General features: G+C 51.8%; 7 protein-coding genes across 7 annotated transcripts; 3 read left to right on the top strand and 4 right to left on the bottom strand.

The window, feature by feature from the left end:
- Window positions 1-436: 436 nt before the first annotated feature.
- Window positions 437-7432, bottom strand: ATG2 (Atg2p; the record flags this gene model as incomplete). Its single annotated transcript, XM_076629894.1, has 14 exons — window positions 437-604; window positions 672-1247; window positions 1314-1468; window positions 1532-1673; window positions 1743-2484; window positions 2553-2841; window positions 2904-3090; window positions 3150-3236; window positions 3294-3569; window positions 3635-3811; window positions 3867-4105; window positions 4169-4597; window positions 4660-7126; window positions 7214-7432. 14 exons carry the CDS (start codon window positions 7430-7432, stop codon window positions 437-439), a joined length of 6153 nt encoding a protein of 2050 aa, XP_076490059.1.
- Window positions 7433-7907: 475 nt separating this feature from the next.
- On the bottom strand, window positions 7908-8916 carry JCM6883_000885 (uncharacterized protein; the record flags this gene model as incomplete). The annotated part of the gene is made up of 3 exons (XM_076629893.1): window positions 7908-8300; window positions 8363-8650; window positions 8710-8916. The coding sequence occupies 3 exons, from the start codon at window positions 8914-8916 to the stop codon at window positions 7908-7910; spliced, it is 888 nt and encodes a 295-aa protein (XP_076490058.1).
- A 2036-nt stretch (window positions 8917-10952) lies between these two features.
- On the bottom strand, window positions 10953-11823 carry RPC17 (DNA-directed RNA polymerase III subunit RPC17; the record flags this gene model as incomplete). Its single annotated transcript, XM_076629892.1, has 4 exons — window positions 10953-11225; window positions 11307-11477; window positions 11560-11760; window positions 11818-11823. The coding sequence occupies 4 exons, from the start codon at window positions 11821-11823 to the stop codon at window positions 10953-10955; spliced, it is 651 nt and encodes a 216-aa protein (XP_076490057.1).
- Window positions 11824-12193: 370 nt separating this feature from the next.
- ARC19 (Arc19p) lies at window positions 12194-13117 on the top strand (the record flags this gene model as incomplete). The annotated part of the gene is made up of 6 exons (XM_076629891.1): window positions 12194-12196; window positions 12256-12374; window positions 12445-12732; window positions 12809-12819; window positions 12925-13004; window positions 13067-13117. The coding sequence occupies 6 exons, from the start codon at window positions 12194-12196 to the stop codon at window positions 13115-13117; spliced, it is 552 nt and encodes a 183-aa protein (XP_076490056.1).
- A 376-nt stretch (window positions 13118-13493) lies between these two features.
- On the top strand, window positions 13494-14924 carry JCM6883_000882 (uncharacterized protein; the record flags this gene model as incomplete). The annotated part of the gene is made up of 7 exons (XM_076629890.1): window positions 13494-13715; window positions 13815-13834; window positions 13936-14101; window positions 14173-14182; window positions 14259-14332; window positions 14402-14556; window positions 14681-14924. The coding sequence occupies 7 exons, from the start codon at window positions 13494-13496 to the stop codon at window positions 14922-14924; spliced, it is 891 nt and encodes a 296-aa protein (XP_076490055.1).
- A 458-nt stretch (window positions 14925-15382) lies between these two features.
- JCM6883_000881 (ADP-ribosylation factor family protein) lies at window positions 15383-16489 on the bottom strand (the record flags this gene model as incomplete). The annotated part of the gene is made up of 7 exons (XM_076629889.1): window positions 15383-15423; window positions 15484-15591; window positions 15655-15853; window positions 15938-15950; window positions 16028-16118; window positions 16203-16268; window positions 16462-16489. 7 exons carry the CDS (start codon window positions 16487-16489, stop codon window positions 15383-15385), a joined length of 546 nt encoding a protein of 181 aa, XP_076490054.1.
- Window positions 16490-17282: 793 nt separating this feature from the next.
- Window positions 17283-21003, top strand: JCM6883_000880 (uncharacterized protein; the record flags this gene model as incomplete). Its single annotated transcript, XM_076629888.1, has 4 exons — window positions 17283-19548; window positions 19605-20041; window positions 20108-20500; window positions 20569-21003. 4 exons carry the CDS (start codon window positions 17283-17285, stop codon window positions 21001-21003), a joined length of 3531 nt encoding a protein of 1176 aa, XP_076490053.1.
- Between the last annotated feature and the right edge of the window lie 147 nt (window positions 21004-21150).

Genomic DNA, 21150 nt, shown 5'->3' with positions numbered 1-21150 from the left:
CTGTGAGCGCTACTACCGATATGAAAGCACCCAGTAGACTTACTGGTATCTACCGAGCGAAGTAGGTCGCCGATTTGCGGTGACATCTGTGCATGGACAGTTGCGAGAAGAGTGCAGAGATATTTCGTCTCGCGAAGTCGTTGCATCGAGACTCTTGCCAACCGTCGACGATACTCTCGTACTTGCGCTCACTGAGACTGTCAATCGCGCTTCGGAAGCAGCACAGGGAAAGGAGAAAGGAGTAAAATTGCGAAAAGAAGTTTGCGAGAAAGAAACGAAACACAAGCAACAAGTGAGAAAGACAGAAGAAGACTACCTTCGATGAGTTGAAGCGAGCCCGTGGAGACTAGAAATACAGAGGGAAGGTGTTGAAAGACAGGCGAAAGACGAGGGAAACTGAAGAGATCGAGAACGAGGAATGTTGTCCTCGCTGAATCTACATCGAGGGCCGAGGTTTGTACTTGTCTTCGAGTTCACCTTCTTGTTGATCTGGGTCGAGGGTGTTCCTCAATCCGAGAAGAGCTTTCGAGACTGCACCAGAGGCACCGATCATCGGTCGCAGAACCGCAATGGGTACAGCTCGAACGACAGCTCGAACAGGTCCCTATGCCACTCGCACGAGACAATCAATGTCTTGTCAATCGTTATAGAGAGAGACACTCGTAGCTTACCTCGTTGCCCGATCGCTCGTAGACTTCCATTGGAACAGCGAGAATCGTTTGAGCTGCCTCCTTGAAATTCTCGCCGAGTGACTTGTACGCCGACTGGACTCCTTGACGAAGATCCGTGGGTTGTTCGGCGTATCGACTCCGAACTTTCTTAATTTCCTCATCCGATAGCTCGTCGAGGTCGATCAGAGTGTCGGCAGAAGGAACAGCGCCGACAACGGGAGGCGTAGTCGACAGAGTCTCTCCGGTGATACGATCCGGGAACTTGGCGCCGAGAACGTGTTCAGCTTGTTCGAGGATAACTTGAGTACCGTTTGCGAGTTTTGCTCCAACGTTGATCGCTTCGAGGGTAGTCTGCTTCGCGAACGCATGAGCACCTTTCTGGAGGCCTCGCACGACTCGTCCGTCCTTGCGGTACTGCTCGATCGGGAGGAGAACGAGGTTCGCGACACCAGATCCGACGTTGACGACCGATCGGACCGGGGCGATTCCGCTGAGAACATCCGCGAGTTGATTCGCCTTGACATCGGGAGTCCAGATATCTTGAACGAGATTCGAGAGTGTAGTCGTACCCGAGACCTGTCAGAGCAGAATCACGTCAGTTCGTCATCTCGGTTGATTCTTTCGATAGATACTTTAACGCACTCCTGTGACGACGAGGTGTCGGAGCACCATTTCCGATCCATCAAAGTGGAAGAAGTTCATGAGTTCAGCCGTCTTGCCTTGCTTCAGAGCGTAGTAATCGACTCGTTTCGGCTTGTAATCGAGTTTGATCTTGACCGGCAGAACTTCGACTCGTTCTGTCGGATCAGCACGAGGGAGTCAGAAACGGTCCGACTCAATGGTATCAGGAGAGGGCTCACGGAAGAAGGGTTCTTGAGCGGGAGGCGAAGTCGCTGGCGTCTGTGCAGGTTGAGCGGAAGAAGGGGCTTTGAAAGCTCCGAAAGCCTTGAGGAAATCGAGAGCGTCTTGATCGATGTAGAGTCGCAGAGGAGAGATTTTGATCTGAGACGGACAATCAGTCGCGTATTAGCGAGACACGAACTGGACTCGAGCAGTCGAGCGAAAACTCACCTTCATGCTGATTTCTTCTTGAGCAGAGTTGACTTTGCCAACCGGTTTCGCCGTTGTAACTTCGAGTTTCGCCATGGGTGATCCACTCGCTCGAACGAGTCCTCCATCGGAAGGTCTCATCTCGGTGAGGAATTTGCGCCAAGTTGAAGTTTTGATGTTATCGAGAATTTCGAACGAACCAACGTCGACTTTGATCTTTGACGCAGGTTGACTCGTCGAGGACGGAATCGTTGCAGACATGGAAAAGGAATCGAAGCTCGCGTTGAGACCTCGAACATTGACTTCTATCGCGAATGCCTTCGAGCGGGTCAACTTCTTTCGGCTTTTCCCGACGACAGCTGCCGCGGGCTTCTTCGAGGGAGCAGATGTCGATCGAGATCCTCCGGCCGGGAAAGTTTGCCAACTCGAGGCAGCGGTACTAGCAGCGTCTTCATCTCGTCCTCCTCCTTGCTGTTCTAACTCCTCATCGATTGCCGCGAGCAAGTCTTTCGGAGCCATCTCGTTCGCTCCGGGAGGTAGTCCGAGATGATGAGAGCCGAACATAAACACCGAGGCGTTCTCGGCTGTCGCGTCTGGCGTTTGACCGTCTGCGAGTAATTGACGAATCTTTTCGAGGCGACGACGGACGGCTTTCGATTCTTCTTCGATCGTTCGACGTGTGCTGCTCCAGTCGTAACCTTCGTGGAGACGGATCGAAATGTCGGTCTTTGAGAGGCGCAAGCGGATTCGACTCGCGGGAGCTCTGTGAGAAATCGTAAATACTTATCAGCGAAAGCTCGGACAGCACTGATCGACGAACTCGAGACTCACGAGTAGTCGATATCAGTACATGTCGACTCTGTCAACCAGTCGTCGTGGATCTGCAACCCTTTGGACGTGAACATTCGAACCGTTTCTCCTCCAATATCCTCCGTTACTCGTCCAGGTCTGTCTTGAAGAGATGCGTCTGAGCGACGAGGTTGACGATTGTTCTTCTTCTTAGCGCGCTGAGACAAAGCGTTCGCGATGTAGGCTTGATTCGCCGGGACATCGTCGCCGAGGAACTCGGGTAAATCGTGAATCGATTGTGCTCGTTCGAATGCGTTATCGTCGACACTCGCTGTTGTCAGCAGTATGTGAAGCGTTAGCGGGATCGGGTGAGTGATTGTGAACGAGGCTTACCGAAAAGATCTGCGGACGAGCGCTCCATTTTCGATCGACTGTCGAGAGGTGGTGGACGAGGAGGTGGAGTCGAAGCCGCTTCCATCTTGAGAGAAGGATGACTCATGAGATCGTCGGCGAAAGCTGCAATCGCTGAGACTGAATCGGCACAAAGGGAGAGTTCGGCTCGAGCGTTCGACACGAGGAGCTACGAGACGATCATTCATCAATCGAGACCGGATGGAACGGGGAGTATCGAAAACTAACCTCGAAGTCAGGTAGAACGAGACCGTTGCCTTGTCGCGCGACGATTGATGCTTTCTCAAGTTCTCCGATTCGCACGAATCCTTTCGTCTGTTGGCGAATTTGTCAGTTGCAATCTGGCAATGACGCCCTGAGAGATCGACTTACCTTCCAGTAGAGCGAAGTACGCTCGCTGTTCCCTCCGACGACGCTTTCGGGATCCTTCAAATCTGCCGCACTCTCGACTACCCATAGTTTCGCTCCCCTCACTTCTATCGAGGCGGTAGTTCTCGGAAGATCCGGCATGATGTCCGTTTTCACCGATACATCGTCGAGGGAAAGAACAATTCTCGAGGCGAGAGTCGGCGGAGTAAGATGCAACGAGAGATTCGAGATTCGGAGTCGGAGTCGGGTCAACTCGTTCGGGACGACTTGCTCGAAAGTCTATCAGTACGAACTGGTCAGTCTGACTCGCCGAGGCTATATAGCCGAGAGGAAGGTGGGCGCACGCCTTCGGGTGCTTTGACAAAGTTTCCGAGATCTTTCGAGAGGTTCAATTGACTAGGCTCGAAGAAGTATGTGAAACCTTCCAAGCCGACCTCGACTGTCGAGTCTTTGAGATCGGTTTGCGGGTCGGAAGACGTCGCGAAGAGCAATTTGACGAGGGGTTGAATCGCAGCGCTCGTCTAGAAACGATTCATCAATCAGCGGAGTTCAGTTGTACTGACCGAGAGGACTCACGAGATCTCGAGGACAAGTTCGGGCGATCACTACCTTTCGATCTCTGTTGCCGTTCTCACTCAATTCTTCGATCCTGACGTCGCCAATTTCGAGTCTCGCACGTAAATCATCGGAAGATTGCTCGAGGGTCGTAAGCGACAAGTCCAGGTCTGACGCGAGGAGTCGAATGTGAGTCGTCTTCGGTGGCGAGGCGGGCGTCGTAGTAGAAGGAGAAGCGGGAACGAGGAGATCGACAACAACTAGAAAAGGCGGGAGAGTGTCAGAATGTCATTCTCGACGAGACAAGGAAGCTTAAGACTTACGATCCGTGACATCCAGGTTGATGAGCATCTTGATGATTCCCTCGTCTCGAACAGATCTGACTTCTTCCTCTTCGCTATCTCTACGTAGTCCTTCCGAACCCTTTCCGAATCTCGCAGATCCACGGAAACTCTTGGTTCCGAAGTAACGAGATCCAATCATCTTTTCTCTGATGCCATCGGTGGAACTTCCCTCGGACATGTTGGAGGAAGGTAGCTCGTTGTTGAGGAATTGAGAGAGATCGTCGGCGAAGAGCTGTAGAACGTCCAAGGTTCGTTTGTCGATCTTGACGTGAATGAGAGGGAGAGACGCTTGGAGAGTTGGCGTAAGTGTCTCGTCGGTGGAAGATGTGAACCCGAGGGAGGGAAGAACCGAGTCTGGATCCGAAGGTGAAAGAGAGGAGATAGTGACGAAATTCGAAAGTTTCGAACCTTTCAACGGATACAGGGGTCAGCGAATGGAGCCACAGAGACGGAGAGGGATGACGACTTACCACGACCGATACTTCGAATTCCGACTCTTGCCTCTTTGACGCTTCCCAGCAATTCTCCGGTCCCTCGTTTCGCAACCTTGAATCCCTCGAATTCGACCACGGCGATTCCACTCCTAATCAAACTTTCGTTCTGCTTCTGTACCCTGAGTTTTTTTGGAGCTGGACACCTGACATCGATGCGAAGGAGCGGACAATACAGTTGAATCGCTGGGGAAGAGGACGACGGTCCTTCGCGATTCGACGCCTGATGATGAGGCGGTAGAGGAGAGAGATCGTCAAGAAGATAAGCTTGGGAGAGAAGTGGAGGAGGGGGAGCTGGGGTAAGTGGTCTCGAGGAAGACGAAGAACGATGATCGTGGAATTTCGGAGTCGCAGCACCATCTCGTCCATCTTCCGAACTTGCACATGCGAGAGTATCGATAAGCGGAGATAGCCTTGCGAGGATCGTGAGATCGACGAAGAGGTGAAGCGGGGAGAGTTGGAGGTCGGTCTTGCCGTCGTTCCGGAGAGAAATGCTGATCGCGTCTGTTCGTTCCTCCTCCTCCTCAACGTGACTGCTCTTCCTTCTCGAGCCTCCAACGAAGCCAATCGAGGGAACCTTGATTCTCCAATCTTTCGTCAACCCGGCTCCGTCGATTGTCCAGTCTCCTCCGATTTCACAACTCCCTTCTCGCGTCAACCCGTTGTCTGAGACCAAGATCGGTAGCGCCTTCCATCCTTGCTTCTCTCCCTTTCCCTCATCCGATACTTCGCATAGTGTAAGATCCTTAACGTTGATATCGAATCTTCCGTTCTGAAGCGTCGTCGAAATTTCATCGAGTTTGAGTCGGAGATGGGGGCATTTGAGCGCTACCGAGGGGAGGGAAGCTGGATCTTTCGCACTCCAGAATTGAGAGAAGACATCAGATGCGTCATCTTGGGGATAGGCGAGTAGGACGGTGATCGATTTGAGGAGAACGGAGAGGCTGAGAGGAGACGACGATGACGAAGGTGAACGAGGAGAAGTGGCATCGGGTTGAGTAGTAGTTTGAGGTGGAAGAAGACGGTGAGATAGTTCGAGAAGCACGGCGAGTTGAGCTGCTGTGAGGGCGACGATCCAACCTGAGGAAAGTGTCGAAGTGACTTGAAGAGTCGGTCTCGACGACGAGGCGGACGTAGACTGAGTTGAAAGGTAGAATACGAGAGGTTCGCAGGTCGAAGCTGAGCCTAATGAAAGGATGAGTCGAGAGGGCGTTCCAGGTTTGAGGGATGGAGAAGCTTCGGGTGCTGGTTCGGGAGAGTCTGGATTCGTGAATGGGTTCTCTTCGTCGTCTCCTCCTTCCTCCTCCGCCTTGGCTCTCTCAAGCACGCTCGTCGATCGAGCCGAAACGAAAGATGCCGCACTCGCGAACATTTCGCTCCCGCCATTACTTTCCGCAATTGATCCAAGCCCGGACCTCATCCGCGAGTCATCTTGCCTCGCTGATCGAGATTGCGAGAGCGACGAGGTCGAAGTTCGAAGGTCGGCGATCGATTGCGAGAGCGCGAGAAGATCGTTTTCATCGCCTGATGATTCTGATTCTGACTCCGAATCCGAATGAGCTGATTCGAGTATCTCGGGCTGGAGAGGAAGCGAAGCGATTGAGTCGGCAAGGGATACGGATTGAGCGAGTTCTCCAGACGAAGCGGTCGAAGAGTCGTCGGACGAGGAGGAGGAAGAGCTGGACGAATCGGAGTCTGCCGAGATAGGGGGAGGTACGATCTTGAGAGAGACTCGAGGAGGCGAGATCTTGATCGCTCTAAGCGACGGAGTAGCGTTTTGCTGTTGAGCTCCTCCTCCTCCCTCTGTCGAACTCGCATCTCCGAGGTATTCGATTTCGTCGACCCGGACTTCCAATTCGTTCTCCTCCACGACCTCGTCCATCCTCATTTCTTCCGATTCTTCTTGCCACGTCAAGCGCACCTTGACTCCGCTCACTCTGACATTCAACCTCGCGAGAATTCTTTCGATTAATCCCGCCAACATAGTCTTCTCAACCTGTTCCACTTCCTCTTCTTCTTTCTCCGCTCCTCTCGCTGTCTGACTCGGCCCTTCGCCGAATCCACCCGGAAGAAAGAAGTCGGATTGAGCAGTTGAAGGCGACAGATGGAGAGAGGCTCGCAATTCGGCGTCTTCGCTCGGAGACAGTTCGTGCTGAATGAAATCTTGTGCGACTGCGATCGAGATCATCGATTCCTCCAGCACTGAAGCATCGTCGTGTTCTCCTCCTCCTCCTAGTGTCGAGGCAGAGGCAGGGTTGATCGTTTCAGTCGACTGTTTGAGCCAATCTTCCGCTTCTGCTTGGTCCCGTACTCGGAGAACGACCTCAACTTCTGAAACGACTAACGAGAGCTGGGCGAGTGGGTACGAGACTTTGACAGAGATGTTGGAGATGGTCCCGGAAACGAAAGAGAGGGTGGGGGTTGATTCGAGGAGAGGAACGATCGCCTGTCGAGATCAACGTCAGCGTGTTCTACCTGACAATCGTTCGAAGTCGCAAGCTCGACTACAGGGTTGCGAGGGCAGACGACTCACGAGCTGATCAATTTCGACCTTGTTGATCGCGAATGACCCATCTCGGATGTCCGCTTCGATCCTGTCCGAGTCTAAACCACCTTTGATAATACCGCCGAGGGTTTTGCGTAGGAGGAACGATACGAGACGCTGTTGCAGGTTCGATGGAAGTGGGATGAGAGGGGAAATCGAAACCGTCGGGAGATAGGATAGCAACGATGAGAGGGTTGATAGCGGCATGTTAATCAGTTACTGAGTATCTGTCGATTCAGGTCATCTCTCCCGGTGAGAGGGGAGTGAATTGTTGGTTGAAAGAAACGGGCGAGTCGCCCTTTCTCTCCTCTTGACTCCACTCAAACTCCTGTGATCCTTCCGCCTATCGATTAAAACGAACGATTCAGGAGGTACAACATGCGCTATCGCTCCGGCGACAATGTGTGTGCTCCCTCCCAGACTCTGTGGTCCCTCCCAGACTCTGCACGACTTTCACCTCGAACTCAACACTAACGAATACCAAATACAATGCTACAGATGGGTAGAATCTACAGATTTAAAGCTACATGGAAGACGATCAATATCTAAGTCAAGGGACGTCCGGAGCTCAACATTTTCAAGTTCTGTTTCTTTCCCCTTGCCCAAGGCCTCTCTCTCTTCACTCTCCCCGAAGCCTCTCCCTCTCCCTTCCATACTCATCGTAACTCCACCTCAACCGGACCTACTTCCCTCCCCAGCTCCTCGTCCTCGACTTGATACTTCCTCCGGAAGCTTGAGGAGGTTCCGCGCCGAATCCTCGCGCTCTCAAGTCCAAACTCTGAGCCCTCCTCGAATCCGCCTGCTGCATCTCCTCTTGGGGTTGTTTCTTCATCCAGCCAAAGACTCCTCCTCCTTTCTTGTCCATACTGATGATACTGCTAGGAGAGGCGGACGAGGACGTTCTGGTAGAAGAGCCCGTGGTTGAACGACGAAGTTGAGCTTCAGCTGCTTCGGCTTTGAGGCGAAGTTTCTCCTTGCGACGGCGAGTACGAGCTCGGGAGATCTTGCAGCAGCAGACGAGGAGACCGAGGAGGATCGCAGTGCCGACGATTACGATCGCAGCGAGTCCTACTTTCTGTAGAAGCGAACATTCTGCATCAGCCTCGAGTCGATTCTGCGAGAAGGGAGAGGACGAACCGAGAGAGTTGAAAGACCGTTGATTTGGTCCTTTGTCTCATTGTATTGGTTCGTGACGAGCCCGGGCCAGGTGGAAGGGTCGAGAGGGTCTACCGAGACACTGCTCGTTGCGGGTTTCGCTGCAACTGCAGTTTCGGAGGGAGCAGGTGCATCTGAAATCGTCGAGTTGGAAGGGGTCTCGTCGCGCTTTTGGAGCTTCTTGTGGATTCGGTGGGTAGGGAGGGCGGTCGTCGTCGCTGAGCCGTGAGAATCTTCGGAAGTGAAAATCGACTCCTTGGGGTGAGAGCGCTGCATTTCGCTTGTCGTCAGCTACCTGTGCCGTACAAGGACCCTGTCGAGTGACTCACGAGGTGGCTAGGGAGTGATGAACTAGGAAGAACGACCCATTTCTTCTCCTTCTGATGGTTCTTTCCATGGTGCATCGCGTGCATGACGGCTCGTTTGTTCGTCTGTTGCTTCGCCGCTTCAAGAGCTTCGATAACGTCGGGCGGAGGAGTAGCAAGGACGGAGGTCGATGCGAGACCGAAGGCAACGAGAGCCAGAGAGAATCGCATTCTGTTGAGTTGAACGAGAGTGTGAGTTGTAAAACGAGTGTTGACGGTCAAGTGTGAGAGGTGCAGTCCCTCCGAGGGAAGCTGTCGGCGTGTCTAGTTAGCTGGCAAGTGAATAGAGAGAAGAAGAGCCGACGGGACGCTCTCGCAAGAATCGAATCTATCGACTTCGGTATTCTGGCTTCTCTTTTGTCATTACGCATCGAGCTCTTTAATTGCAGCAGCTTTTCCATCTGCGGACGTCAGCGGAGGTGTCGAGAACGCTCGGTAAAGGAGGAGAGACAAACCCGGAAAGGGAAAGAACGACGAAAGTCGACCTTGACCAGCCTCTCGCTCAACTCTCGTCCAAAAGAGCCCTCGACTCTCTTCCGGGCTATGTACTGAGAGCGGCGCCGTAGAAGGTGAGGGAAATCGCATTTTGCTCATCCCTTCTCAAAGGTTTCGAGCTTGGGCCGCGAAAACTGAAAACCCGATCTTTCGTCGGCATTTTGTTATGCATGCTCTGACTCTTCAGAGCGAGACGTTGTAGAATTGCCAATCCGCCTACCGTAGGCTTCTATCCTAGGTCTGGTCGTGTGAAGTCCGCGGATGTTCCGGACGTGAGGTCCTGAGCGAAGCGCAAGGCCACCTCTTTCTCTTTCTCTTCCACTCAAACCGACCGACATGGACGAATCAGCAACACCCAATCGACCATTGGTCCCCTGGGGAACCATGAAACAACTCTTCGACTCAAATCACGGCTGGGTCAGCCAGTACCCTGCTCTCGAGGCCCGTCTCCGCGTCATCAATGCGCTGTTCAAGCCGGCGTGGAACTCGGACAGCATGACAGACGCTACACGACGGGAGATCTACGAGCGGGTCAAATCAGGGTTCGAGGAGATAAAACCTTACCAGTTTGTCAATCGCGGTGTTCGAGACACCCGACCGCCCAGCAGGATGGCGGCTAGGCGCACTCTTGACGTCGCCAAGATGGTAAGTCCTTATACGTCGATTCATGATTGGCTCAAGCTGACCAAGGAAAGCTTCGTTTGGAAAGCCGTCAGCTTTCACCTTGCTTGAGGTCGCGCTACGGCTTAGTCCGGGTTGCGAGTGGAGGACGCCAGTGCCGAAAGAGCTGTTGCAAGCCCTCGCAACTCAGATCCTTGTCGAGTTCCCAAGACGCGCGACTACAGACTGGTGGCCGGCTGTCGAGTCGCAGCTCGATTGGACTGCGCTCTCTCCGCGAGCCGCTGTCGAAATCCTCGTCTACACGAACAACAAATTGAATTTAATTCGCGAGGAGAGACAGAGTCTCATAAAGTCAGGGAAGAGATGTATCCAGAAGATCGATTCAAACCTTTTGGTACGATTTGTCTATCTCGTCCCGCGCCTTGTCCCTTTTCAGGCATTGACTCACCCGCTTGTTCCAGCCTCAACTGGACGAGTATCGCAGGATCCAAGCACAGTTCCCTGCAGCACACCGAGCTCATCAGCCCGCAGTTGCCTCGTCCTTCCACGATCCGCCGGCTTTCAACTTCAATGATACCGTGAGCTGTTTCTGAATATTACTCCATGTGTGTTCTACTGACGCATCAGATGATGTCTGTCTTCGAAAAGCCACTCACTCAAGCGATCCCCCATGTGGCGCAAGCGCGAGGCTCAACGCCTTGTCCGCTCGTCATTCACCAGTACAAGCCTCCACTTCCTTGATCCCCATACTCGTTACGCCCCCAACCAAACCTTCTGACCCGTCAGGTCGTCCCGAAACCCCCAAATTTGATCCCACCTTTCAGTCCGTTGACGATTTGCGGTATTCTTGTTCTGTTTCTTCCCTGTCTCCTGGCAGATATCTCCGAGTCTTGTTTACATTAGCAATCACCTTCCAGCCGGACGGCGAGATGAAAGCTGCCCTGCGGGAAGTACGGAGCGCAGAGAGTTAAAAAAAAGAAACGATAATCTTGCATCTTCGTTGCCATAAAGCCGGACTGGTGTATCGTACAACAACATAACGAGGTCGATTTCCTGTAGATCCCGCACAGCGAATCCCGCTGAAGCCCTCTCTAGATTTCCTCGACATCTTCATCGAGATCCCGCTCTTCTCCATCTCCTTTTCTTCCTCCTTCGTTCACGAATCCGTCGTCCTCGTACACCTCGTCGCCTCCAGCTCGCTCGTCTTCTCGCTGCTCCTGTTCGTCGTGTAGCTGGTCGATGTCTTCGTTCGTGACCGTCGGTGCGGCAGACGATTGAGAGTTTTCGAGATGAGAGCGGATCAAGTCGATCACTTCGAGTTGCTCTGATTCTTCCGGGTACCGTTCTGTTAGATCTTCAATGCACTAAGTAGTTCCCAAACGAGAAGAGTGGGAAGCGGTCATCAGTTGAGCCAAAGTCGAATGAAACGAGAGAAAGAAACTTACGACATGCAATTCGACAAGCGATGTCGGTGCTGAGTTGACGAGTTGCAGTCGTTCAGATTTCGTCAGTTGGGTATATCTGGGATCCGTTTCGAGTTTATCGAGAAGTTTGACGACGGATTCTTCAGTTTGTCGAATCGTTGGATGAACAGGTTCTTCGAGGTATTTGATCGCCTGATCTCGACAGTCCGTTCAGTCAATCAGCATTTCTCCTCTCAGTACTGACTTCCAGAGCTTGAATGGGGAGTGCACTCACCTCGAAAGTAACGGTCTGTAAATCCTGAGGTTTGATCCGATCCTTCTCTGTGAAATCGAGACTATCCCCAATCCCGGCAGCCTTGTTGGCGTCTTTCCGTTCTTCGAGTTGCTTCATCTTCGAGGCGGTCGAGGAACGCTGAGCCCGGAGAAGCTGAAGAACCTCAAAGTTGCTGAGGAAGCCAGCTCTTTCGTTGAGAGTCTACGGGCGCAAGGGGATCAGCGGGAGCTCTGTAGCGGTATTGCGTGGTCTGCTTACCTCCATGAGAGCGATAGAGAGGCGGGAAGGAAACCAACCAAGTTCATCAACTCGCTTCCTTTCCCTCCATCAACTTGAGATTCTCGACTGGTTTTCTCAGGTCTGAAGCCACGCTATACACAAGGACACTCAGAGCTATTGGTGAGTCATACTCTCGCGCCGGCTCCGTGAGGTTCAACGAGGAGCTCCCCTCATCGTCATCCCTCCCTTCCTGCTCCCGGACGGGCGTTCAGGAGGCCGTAGATACTGATGCATTCGCTATACAGGTACTAGACATTCGTAGACCTTCAGCCAGTTATTTCACACTCTTCCGCTCTTCGCTTCCCCTCCACCACTTCCGACCCTCCCTCCCTTTCTCTCCGTTTGAAGGCACAAGATGGTAAGCTCCCTTTCCGACTCAGCACATCTTCTTCGAGCTGATAGTAGGCGAGCGTACAGTCTAACACTCTCCGACCTTATCTCAACTGCGTTCGGTCGACTCTGACGGCCGCCTTAACCCTCGAACCTTTTCCTTCACAAGTCGCAGAACGACACAATGTAGCAGAAATTGAAGCACAGTCAGTCTACCTTCCGTTTTGGTCCTCTTGACGCTGAGCAGTACTCATTCCTCTTTGCTCGTTTCGATAGATCCACTCCCGAAGTCCTCCTAACCCCTCTCACGATCGCCCGTAATCCTTCCGAAAAAGTCCTCATTGAACCCTCAATCAATTCCGTCCGACTCTCGATCAAGATCAAACAAGCGGATGAGTTGGAAGAGATTCTTGCGCACAAGTTTACGAGGTTCTTGATGATGAGGGCGGAAAGTTTCGTTGTTCTAAGGAGGGTACCCGTGAAAGGTTACGATATCAGTTTCTTGGTGACGAACAGGAACGTCGAGGAAATGATGAAACACAAATTGGTGGATTTCGTTGTCGAGTGAGTCCTTACTTCTACTTTGTCCTGCGTTTTCCTGCCGTAAGACTGACCTCGACACGTCGTACGTCTTGTCTAGGTTCATGGAAGGTGAGAACAAGACTGTCTTCTGCTCTCTTCAGCCGATACTATACTTCGTGAGAATGTTTTCGAGGAGGTACTGACTCTTGACGACTCTCCCTGGACCCTCGCTAGTTGTCGACAAAGAGATCTCAGAAGCAAAGCTGTCTATGAACGCTCGAGCTCGTATCGTCGCCGAATCCTATCTATCAACCGTGAGTCAGGTTCCATCTCAGGCTTCCTTCTCGGCGAGTCGCTCTGTGCTCTCTCCTAGCAGGTCGCTTACGTTATGATCCTCCTCACAGTTTGCTTGATGAGCGCCAGCTGAACGAGGGCAAGAGGGAGATTGTGTTTGTAGAATTTCTGTTTCCATCCTGTCGAAAAAAGAACACTTTTACCTTGTAACGACTCTCTGCGGGAGACGGACGGCTTTCGCACTGCAGCTGATCTGCCGTTCGAGTTCTCGGCTGTATCAACGGCAAGAGAGCGTGAAGGGTTCAGAGTGGGGAAGAAACGAAAGTTTGAGCCGAATTTTCCGGATCTCTCGTCTCCTCTCTCATCTCACTTGCAACGCCTACGACAGTACTTACACACAGTCGACACACGCTCGCCGTACCGTCTCAGCACGACAGGAACTCCTTAACTCCTCAAAACCTCCCCCACTTTCTCGTAGCCACTTCTTCCCTTCCTCATTTCTCACCAAGATGGCTCCTTCTGCACCCTCTGACACTGCCGCTGTCTCCTCCTTCCCGACCGGCACAGCCTCGCAACCCAACTCCGAGTCCTTCTTCGACGACAATGCCGAGTTCATGAATTTGATCACTCCTCCCAAGTTCAAGACGGTCGAGGAAGAGAGGGAGTACTTGAAGGAGAAGTTGGCGGCGAGTGTCAGGATCTTTGGGAAGTACGGGTACGATCATCATGTCGTGAGTTGCTGTTCTGTTATCCTTAGTCGTTCTTTCTCCGAGTCGAACTGACGGTTTCATTGCTCTCTCGCTTTCGCTACGACTCGGACGACTACGTAGGCTGGTCACTTGACTGTTCGGTGAGTACAGAACGACGCTCCATTCTCGCCGACCCAAGTCTGCGAGACGAATTAAGCGAAACTGACTCGTTTTCGTTTTCTCGTTTCCTTTGTGCTTGCAGAGACCCCGCCAACAACGGCACCTTCTGGGTCAACCCTCTAGCCCTCGCCTTCTCGCTCGTGACCGTCTCCGACCTGATCCTCGTCAATGAAGAGGGAGAAGTTATCGGAGGAGGAAAACCCGGGAGACGAATCATCAACAAAGCTGGGTTCATGATTCACTCTTCCGTACGTCCTATTCGCTCTCAGAACATGTTGGTTTTCCTCAGCCTGATCTGAGTGTGCGTTCATGAACGTAGATTCATAAAGGTTCGTTTTCGCTCGAGTACCCAGAACTTGTGCGGATTCTGTGCTGAATCTCGTCTCGTCTATTGACCCTCTGTAGCTCGTCCCGACGTCCAAGCAATCTGTCACTCCCACTCAATCTACGGCAAAGCGTTCTCTACTCTCGGGAAACCCGTAAGCCATCTTCTCCCTCTTTCGCCGTCTTCTGATCCACGTTTTCGTTGACACTCCATGCCCCGTCAGTTGACCTTCACGACTCAAGACTCTTGCTCGTTCTATCAAGATATCGCTCTCCTTACGCAATTCGACGGAGTCGTACTTTCGAAAGAAGAGGGCGCTTTGATCGCGAAGACACTCGAGGATAAGAAAGCGATCGTTCTGCAGAACCATGGTTTACTGTGAGCTACTCTCTCACCCTCTTCGTCCTCAGAGTCTACGTTATCGCTCTACCCTCGAGTCCCTGTCTGGAGCGGGACGACCGAATGAGGAGACGAGCACTGACCTTTTCTCTCTTTTCTGCAGTACGGTCGGCACGACGATCGATTCCGCCGTTGCCTGGTACATCCTCCTCGAAACGCAATGTCAGGTCCAGCTCCTCGCCGAGGCCGCTTGTGCCGGTACTCCTGGATCGAAACCGAAAGAGATTGAACACGAGGATGCCCTTTTCACCTCGAAACAAGGAGGAAGCGAACAAGCGGGGTACTTGTTCGCGAGTCCTTATTTCCAGGTCATTGAGAAGGAACAGGGTCATGAGTACAAGCAATAAGGTAAGCGGATCTTAGGGGAAGGGGATTTTCTGTTCTTTTCGGTTATTTAGTTTGTGCGATTTGGGAGAAGTCTGGTGTAAATAGCTCTTTCATCCGTACGACCCAGAAGCAAACTGCTCGAGAGAGATCAATAACGTCTTTCGCATATGATAGATCGGTCGGGTTGAGTTGGATGCGTAAATTAGGGTGTTTTGTTATTACCGACGCCGAAAGAACTAGAAAGAAAGAAAGTAAAACCATGACACAGAAGAGAAGATAGCAGTAACCTAGTGGTGATAGTCGAGGAGCACGAAGGTGGAAGTCGGAAGAAAAGCCCGAAACTGCAAGGTCGAAATGAAAACCGAGAGAGATAGAAAGAAACGATGAAGGGTAATGGGTATACAAGCACAGAATGTGAGAGGTAGAGAGGAGAAAGGAGGAAGAGACGCTCAGCGCCGAAGTGAGGGATAGAGAACGTCTACTTTTGAGCTTTCAAACTACTCGAGAGCCAGTTCAAACCTACGCACCGAAAAAATGTCAACTCGGGTCTCCACTCGCAGGCAGTAGATAAGTGCTCACCTTCGAAGAGACCGTCACCGTCTAGGGCGTTCGAAGGGTGACAGTACCAAGAACGATCCTTCATTCTCAACAGACCCAACTTCTCCGTCACTTCTGTCGGAGTCATCGCTACACGCACACACACCTCCTCAGTTCTCGGTCGACAAGCTCTGAGGAAGTAGAGAGACGTACCATCCGGTAAATCCTGTTTATTCGCAAACACCAACAACAAACATTCCTTCATTTCTCGATCATTCAGAATCTTGTGTAATTCGTTTCGGGCTTCATCGATTCGTGCTCGATCTTGCGAATCGACGACGAATACGAGTCCTTGGGTACCAGTGTAGTAGTGTCGCCATAAAGGTCGAATCTTGTCTTGACCTCCTACGTCCTGAATCGTTCGAAATAGAGAAAATTAAGATCAGGTTCTGCTCCCTGGCGTTTCGAGCAGACAAAACGGGAGATTCTGACTCACCCATACATTGAATCTGACGATAGAAGCCAACGAGGTCTTTCGTGAATAAACCGAAAGATCGAGAGGGAGAGAGCGGACTGAAAAACTCACTTTACGTTTTTATACGTTACCGTTTCAACATTGAACCCAACCGTAGGAATCGTCGTTACGCTCTGATTCAACTTTAACTTGTACAGAATAGCTACACTCACCAATCAACGGATGGTCAGCAAGTGCAATCAACACGCACCTCGTTTCCACGAAGGAGAGGGGGAGGGAAGCTCACTAGTTTTTCCAGCTGCATCGAGACCCAACATCAAGATTCGCATCTCTTTGTTTCCGAATAGTTTGCCTAATCATTCCAATGCGTCGAACGAGAGATGGAAGCGATCGAACGAGAAGAAGAAGAAAGGGGGGGAACGAGTTCGCGTCGAAATTGAGAGTCGGTCGAGCACGCGGATAGAGAGGTAGCAGAGAGGTCACGTCGAATGTCAGACCTTGCTAAACGCGCACACGAGAGAGAGGGAGGGGAACAGAGGACGTGCCTAATGCTTTCGAAAGTCCGGAACCCATCCTGTGCGCGCGTGTGAGTCAGCTTCGAGCGAGACAATATCGACAGATAATGGAACGTACTTGGATGTAAGGCTTGTAACGAGCGTCGAGTAGTTGGGAAGAGTGAGAGGGAGAGGAGGGAGCGAACCCGACGGCGAAACGGAACTCTCTCGTTCCTACACATTCTCCAACCTCGACTGCTAGAGACAGAACAATCTATACACCTGCTCAACAGCCTGCGCGCAAGGTTACGACCGTTCTCTCGCCCTTTTCTCCGATTTTCCCCACTCCGAATTCAACTGGTTCCCCTTCCTCTCTACCCTCGCTCACGACACTCACGAACAAGCAAGTCACACGTACAGGGTCAGTCGTCCGTATACAGCTCGCGCGTAGGGACTTTGCTCGACTCGGAGCCGTTGGAAAGGAGACTGCGGTTACGTGCATCCCTCAACATCTCACTCGTTGACGCGAGAACGGTGCGAGGAAGCTACTGAGGAAATCCAGCAGATCAATGAAGGAGAACGAGGCAAAAGCGAGGCGAAGAGAAGTCAAGACAGTCATTTGAGTCGAACGTTCGCTGACTTCGACTGAATTCTCCCTTCTTTCTCCATTATAGCTCTGACTGTGCCGCCGGTCGAAAGTCCATAGATCAAGGCAGACAGACGATAATACGCACGACGCTGGAGGAAAGGTTCCCGTCGTTTCGAGAACGGAAACCTTGCGAAATATGTCGACTCCTCCTTCTCCTCTCCCTCCATCTCCTGAACTTCCAAGCGAGTCACCCTCGACCCAGAATCGACACGTCGATGACTCTATGCCCGCTCTGACACCTCCTCTACAAGTCGCCCCACCAGCGTCGGCAGTTGGATCAAAACAGAAGAAACCGAAGAAAACTCGCAACAAATCGATCGATATCACTCCCCGTTCGACAGATCAACTCGACCCCAACGACAACAAAACTTCAGCCTCCTCGACACAACATCGATGGTTCAATCGTTCTCCAGCATCTTCATCTTCCAGCTCCCTCGTTCTCCCCGATCAATCTTCCTCCCAATCGACCCTCTCGCCAACTCCTCTTGCGAATTCGAACGATACGCTTCCTCTGCCAACCCAATCGTCGAAATCGAAGAACAGATCAACTCGTTCTAAGTCGATCGGCTCGCTGAACTTACTCACAAGTGCGCTTTCTCGAACTTCTTCGACTTCCTCCTCTTCCTCCTCGACCACCGCCGCAGCTGCGAATCGTCCCATAACCCCTCCATTCCCCACCCAAAACACTTCCCTCATTCCAGACCCTTCCTCCTCGACGACTGAACGTGTTCCGCTCGAGCAAACTCGCAAATCTTCCTCTTCCTCTACCTCCTCAAACTCTTCTTCACTCCTCCAAGTCGCGGCTTCTTCCCTCCACCGAAACCGAAAGAAGAAGAAAAGTCCCACCTTACGGAAGAAAGGTTCAAAGGAAGGGAGAGGAGAAAACGTCGAGGAAGAATGGTCGAATGCGGAAATTGAGGAAGGAGATGAACAAGGGAGGATCATTAGTGAGGAAATGATTAGGGCGAAATCGAACGGTTCGAATAAGAGCAAGAGCAGTGGAATCGAGTCGAGCGGTGGAACGTCCCCGGTGCTTGGAGGAGGAAGTCAGACGGGAGGAGGTAAATTCGTTAAGAATTTGAGGAGAACTCGATCGAAACTCGGCTTGATCGGGAACGGATCGAAAGGGAAAGAAGTCGAGGAGAACGTCGTGACGAGATCGACAGAACGACGGACGGAACAAGCTGAAGAAGAGGAGGATGGAACGATGATTCAATCCCCAGTTTTGACATTTATCGAACCTCCTTCTCCATCCGAAGCGAGATCGTTCAGTCAAGACTTGGATCAACCACCACAACAAATTATGAATCTATCGACGAATCAGCAATCTCCTCCTAGGATTATTTCGACGAGTCCTACCGTCAATTCATTCTTTTCGAGTCCTCCTTCCGACTCCGGGTCACCACCATCTCCTCCTCCAGCACCATCAACCGGAATCTCGAAATCAACGACGACGCAACGAATCGGAGGATGGTTCACTTCAATCCTGAACAATTCAACTTCCTCCTCGACGAGTTCTGGATCAGAATTCCGTTCTTCCCCAAATTCATCTCCCGAAAAACCACGCACCGAACAACCACGTCAACGAACTCATTCATCTCATTCCCCTTCTTCCGCTCGAACGTTCTTCTCCTCCCCAACGAAGAAACAATCAATGTCTTCACTCTCTCTACCTCCTTCCTCGTCTTCTTCGTCATCGACAAGTTCGACTCCAGTTGCTGCTGCTGGATTACCGACTTCGACGTCGAGATTAGGGCCACTCGATAGAATGTTGGATAAAGCGGTTCAGTATTTCCTCGATACTGACTCGAACGTCGATAAATGTTCGGAGGATATCTGGTTACTTGGAGGCGTGAGACATGATGGATGGAGACCTTCACCGACTTCTGCAGACGACTTGGTTGAAGGATCGGAGAGAGCGAGTTTGAATGAAGGAGGAGGAGGAGGGATGAAGAGTAAAAGATGGAGTCCGATGAAAACGAGAGCGGCGAAACGAGAACGACAAAACTCACAACGAGATACAACTTCGATCGATGGCAACTCGTTGAATGGATCCCCGACTCCTTCATTACGATCTTTCTCGACGACAGTTTCGGGAGAATCTTCCTCGATGTCCTTTCATTCTCCAATCTCCTCCTCTGAAGTCACACCCACAACGACGACAAACACGATGGCGACAACGACTGACGGATGGCCGATTTCGTTCTATCGAGATTTCTACTCTCGTCCTGCACTCACGTATCGTTCGAATTTCGTTCCGATTCCGTGTTCACCTTCGAATAGTCGCACAGGAGGAACAGGAGGAGCGACTGGGGCTATGCATGGGATGTTCAATAGTCTCAGTTTGAGCATTGGCCGAGGTGGGAGCGCAGGAAGAGGAGGAGGAGAAGAGAATGGGGGTTTGACGAGCGACACTGGGTGGGGTTGTATGTTGAGAACGGGTCAAAGCTTGTTAGCGAACGCTCTCGTCACGGCTCATCTTGGTCGAGGTCAGTCCATGCTCTATTTTGGAGTACGGTCCAAGCTGACTGTTCTCCAACCTCAGACTGGAGACGACCTTTACCTCCAACTGCTTTACCTCTTGCCTCTCCTCACGGTCAACCTGCCGCATCACTTCCTATATCGAGCGCTCTCCCTCCGTCCTACTCTACCTACACTCGAATTCTTTCCCTCTTCCTCGACACTCCCTCTTCATCTTCCCCCTTCTCGATCCACAAATTCGCTCTCGAAGGTCAACGACTCGGTAAATCAGTCGGAGAATGGTTCGGACCCTCAACCGCCGCCGGAGCGATCAAGAAACTCGTGAACGATTTCGAACCTGCCGGAATGAGGGTCGTCAGTTGTATCGATGGAACAGTGTACGACAACGAGGTCGTCGCGGCTGGAACGAGGGAAGAGAAATGGGATACGAAAGTCCTCGTGCTGATCAATTTGAGGTTGGGGATCGATGGAGTGAATCCAATCTATCATGAAGCGATCAAGGTCAGTTCCACGTTCTTTCGAGTCAGCAAATCTCTCCTGACTCGACGAAGCCTTGTGGCCTGACAGGCAATCTTCCGAATTCCTCAATCAGTCGGTATCGCAGGAGGTAGACCTTCATCTTCTTACTATTTCGTCGGAAGTCAAGCAAACTCTCTCTTCTACATCGATCCTCATCACCCTCGACCTGCGATCTCGACTATCGACCTTCCGAGCGAGTTACAAGCTGCGAACTCTCGACTTCCTCTCGATGCAACCTTAGCACAAGGCAACGAGTTGGACGAAGACCGAGTGATGCTCGATTCGTTCTTTTCGACCGCATACGACGATTCAGCTTGGAGGACGTATCATTGCGACAAAGTACGCAAGTGTAGCTTGTCGAGCTTGGATCCGAGTATGCTGGTCGGGTTCCTGATCCAGAACGAGGAGGATTGGGAAGATTTCAAGATTAAAGCGAGAGAGGTGAGTCGGACATTGTTCTCAGTCTGCGATTGACAGTCCAGGGACTGAGTAGATTTTATGGCTCGCAGCTTGGTCAGAGTTCATCAGCAATCTTTTCGATCGCTCCTTCGCCTCCGAAATGGATGAGAAGATCTTCCTCGACTGCCTTACCTCCTCCCGCTCAGACTATTTCGGCCTCACCCGGCGACGAATCATTCTCCGAAATCGACGAAGATTCGATCGTACAACGTCCAGCAGCGAGTCCCGAAGAAGGAGGAGTAGCGACTGAAGCGTTCGAAGAAGATGATGTCGACTTTTCTGAGCCTGAAGGATGGGAGCTCGATTCGACCGACGCAAGTGACGATAACGAATCGCCACGACAAGAGAGAAGAAGCACTCCCTCGCCCCGTCCTCGGGAACGAACCGCATCGATCAAGTCGGATGAGGATGAGGAGAGTGATCCAGTTTTCGTCGATTCTCGTACATCCTTGAGATCACGAGAGTCGACTAGGGGCGCGCAGTAGAGTGAGAAGCCTTTCGTTTGTTCATTCGTTTTTAGCAGTTTTCTTTGTTCAGATTTCGTTTGCTTTTCGTTCCTTATGTCGTTCCAATATCCGCTTTCCCTTTACATTGTCGTCTCCTCCCGCTGTTGTATGACTAGTCTATCGTCG

Source organism: Sporobolomyces salmoneus (assembly GCF_050403485.1).
Source record: "Sporobolomyces salmoneus JCM6883 DNA, S_salmoneus_JCM6883_v1_ctg7, whole genome shotgun sequence".
Lineage (NCBI taxonomy): Eukaryota > Fungi > Basidiomycota > Microbotryomycetes > Sporidiobolales > Sporidiobolaceae > Sporobolomyces > Sporobolomyces salmoneus.
The sequence above is the reverse complement of the archived record's forward strand: the minus strand, read 5'-3'. Positions and strand labels throughout refer to the sequence as shown.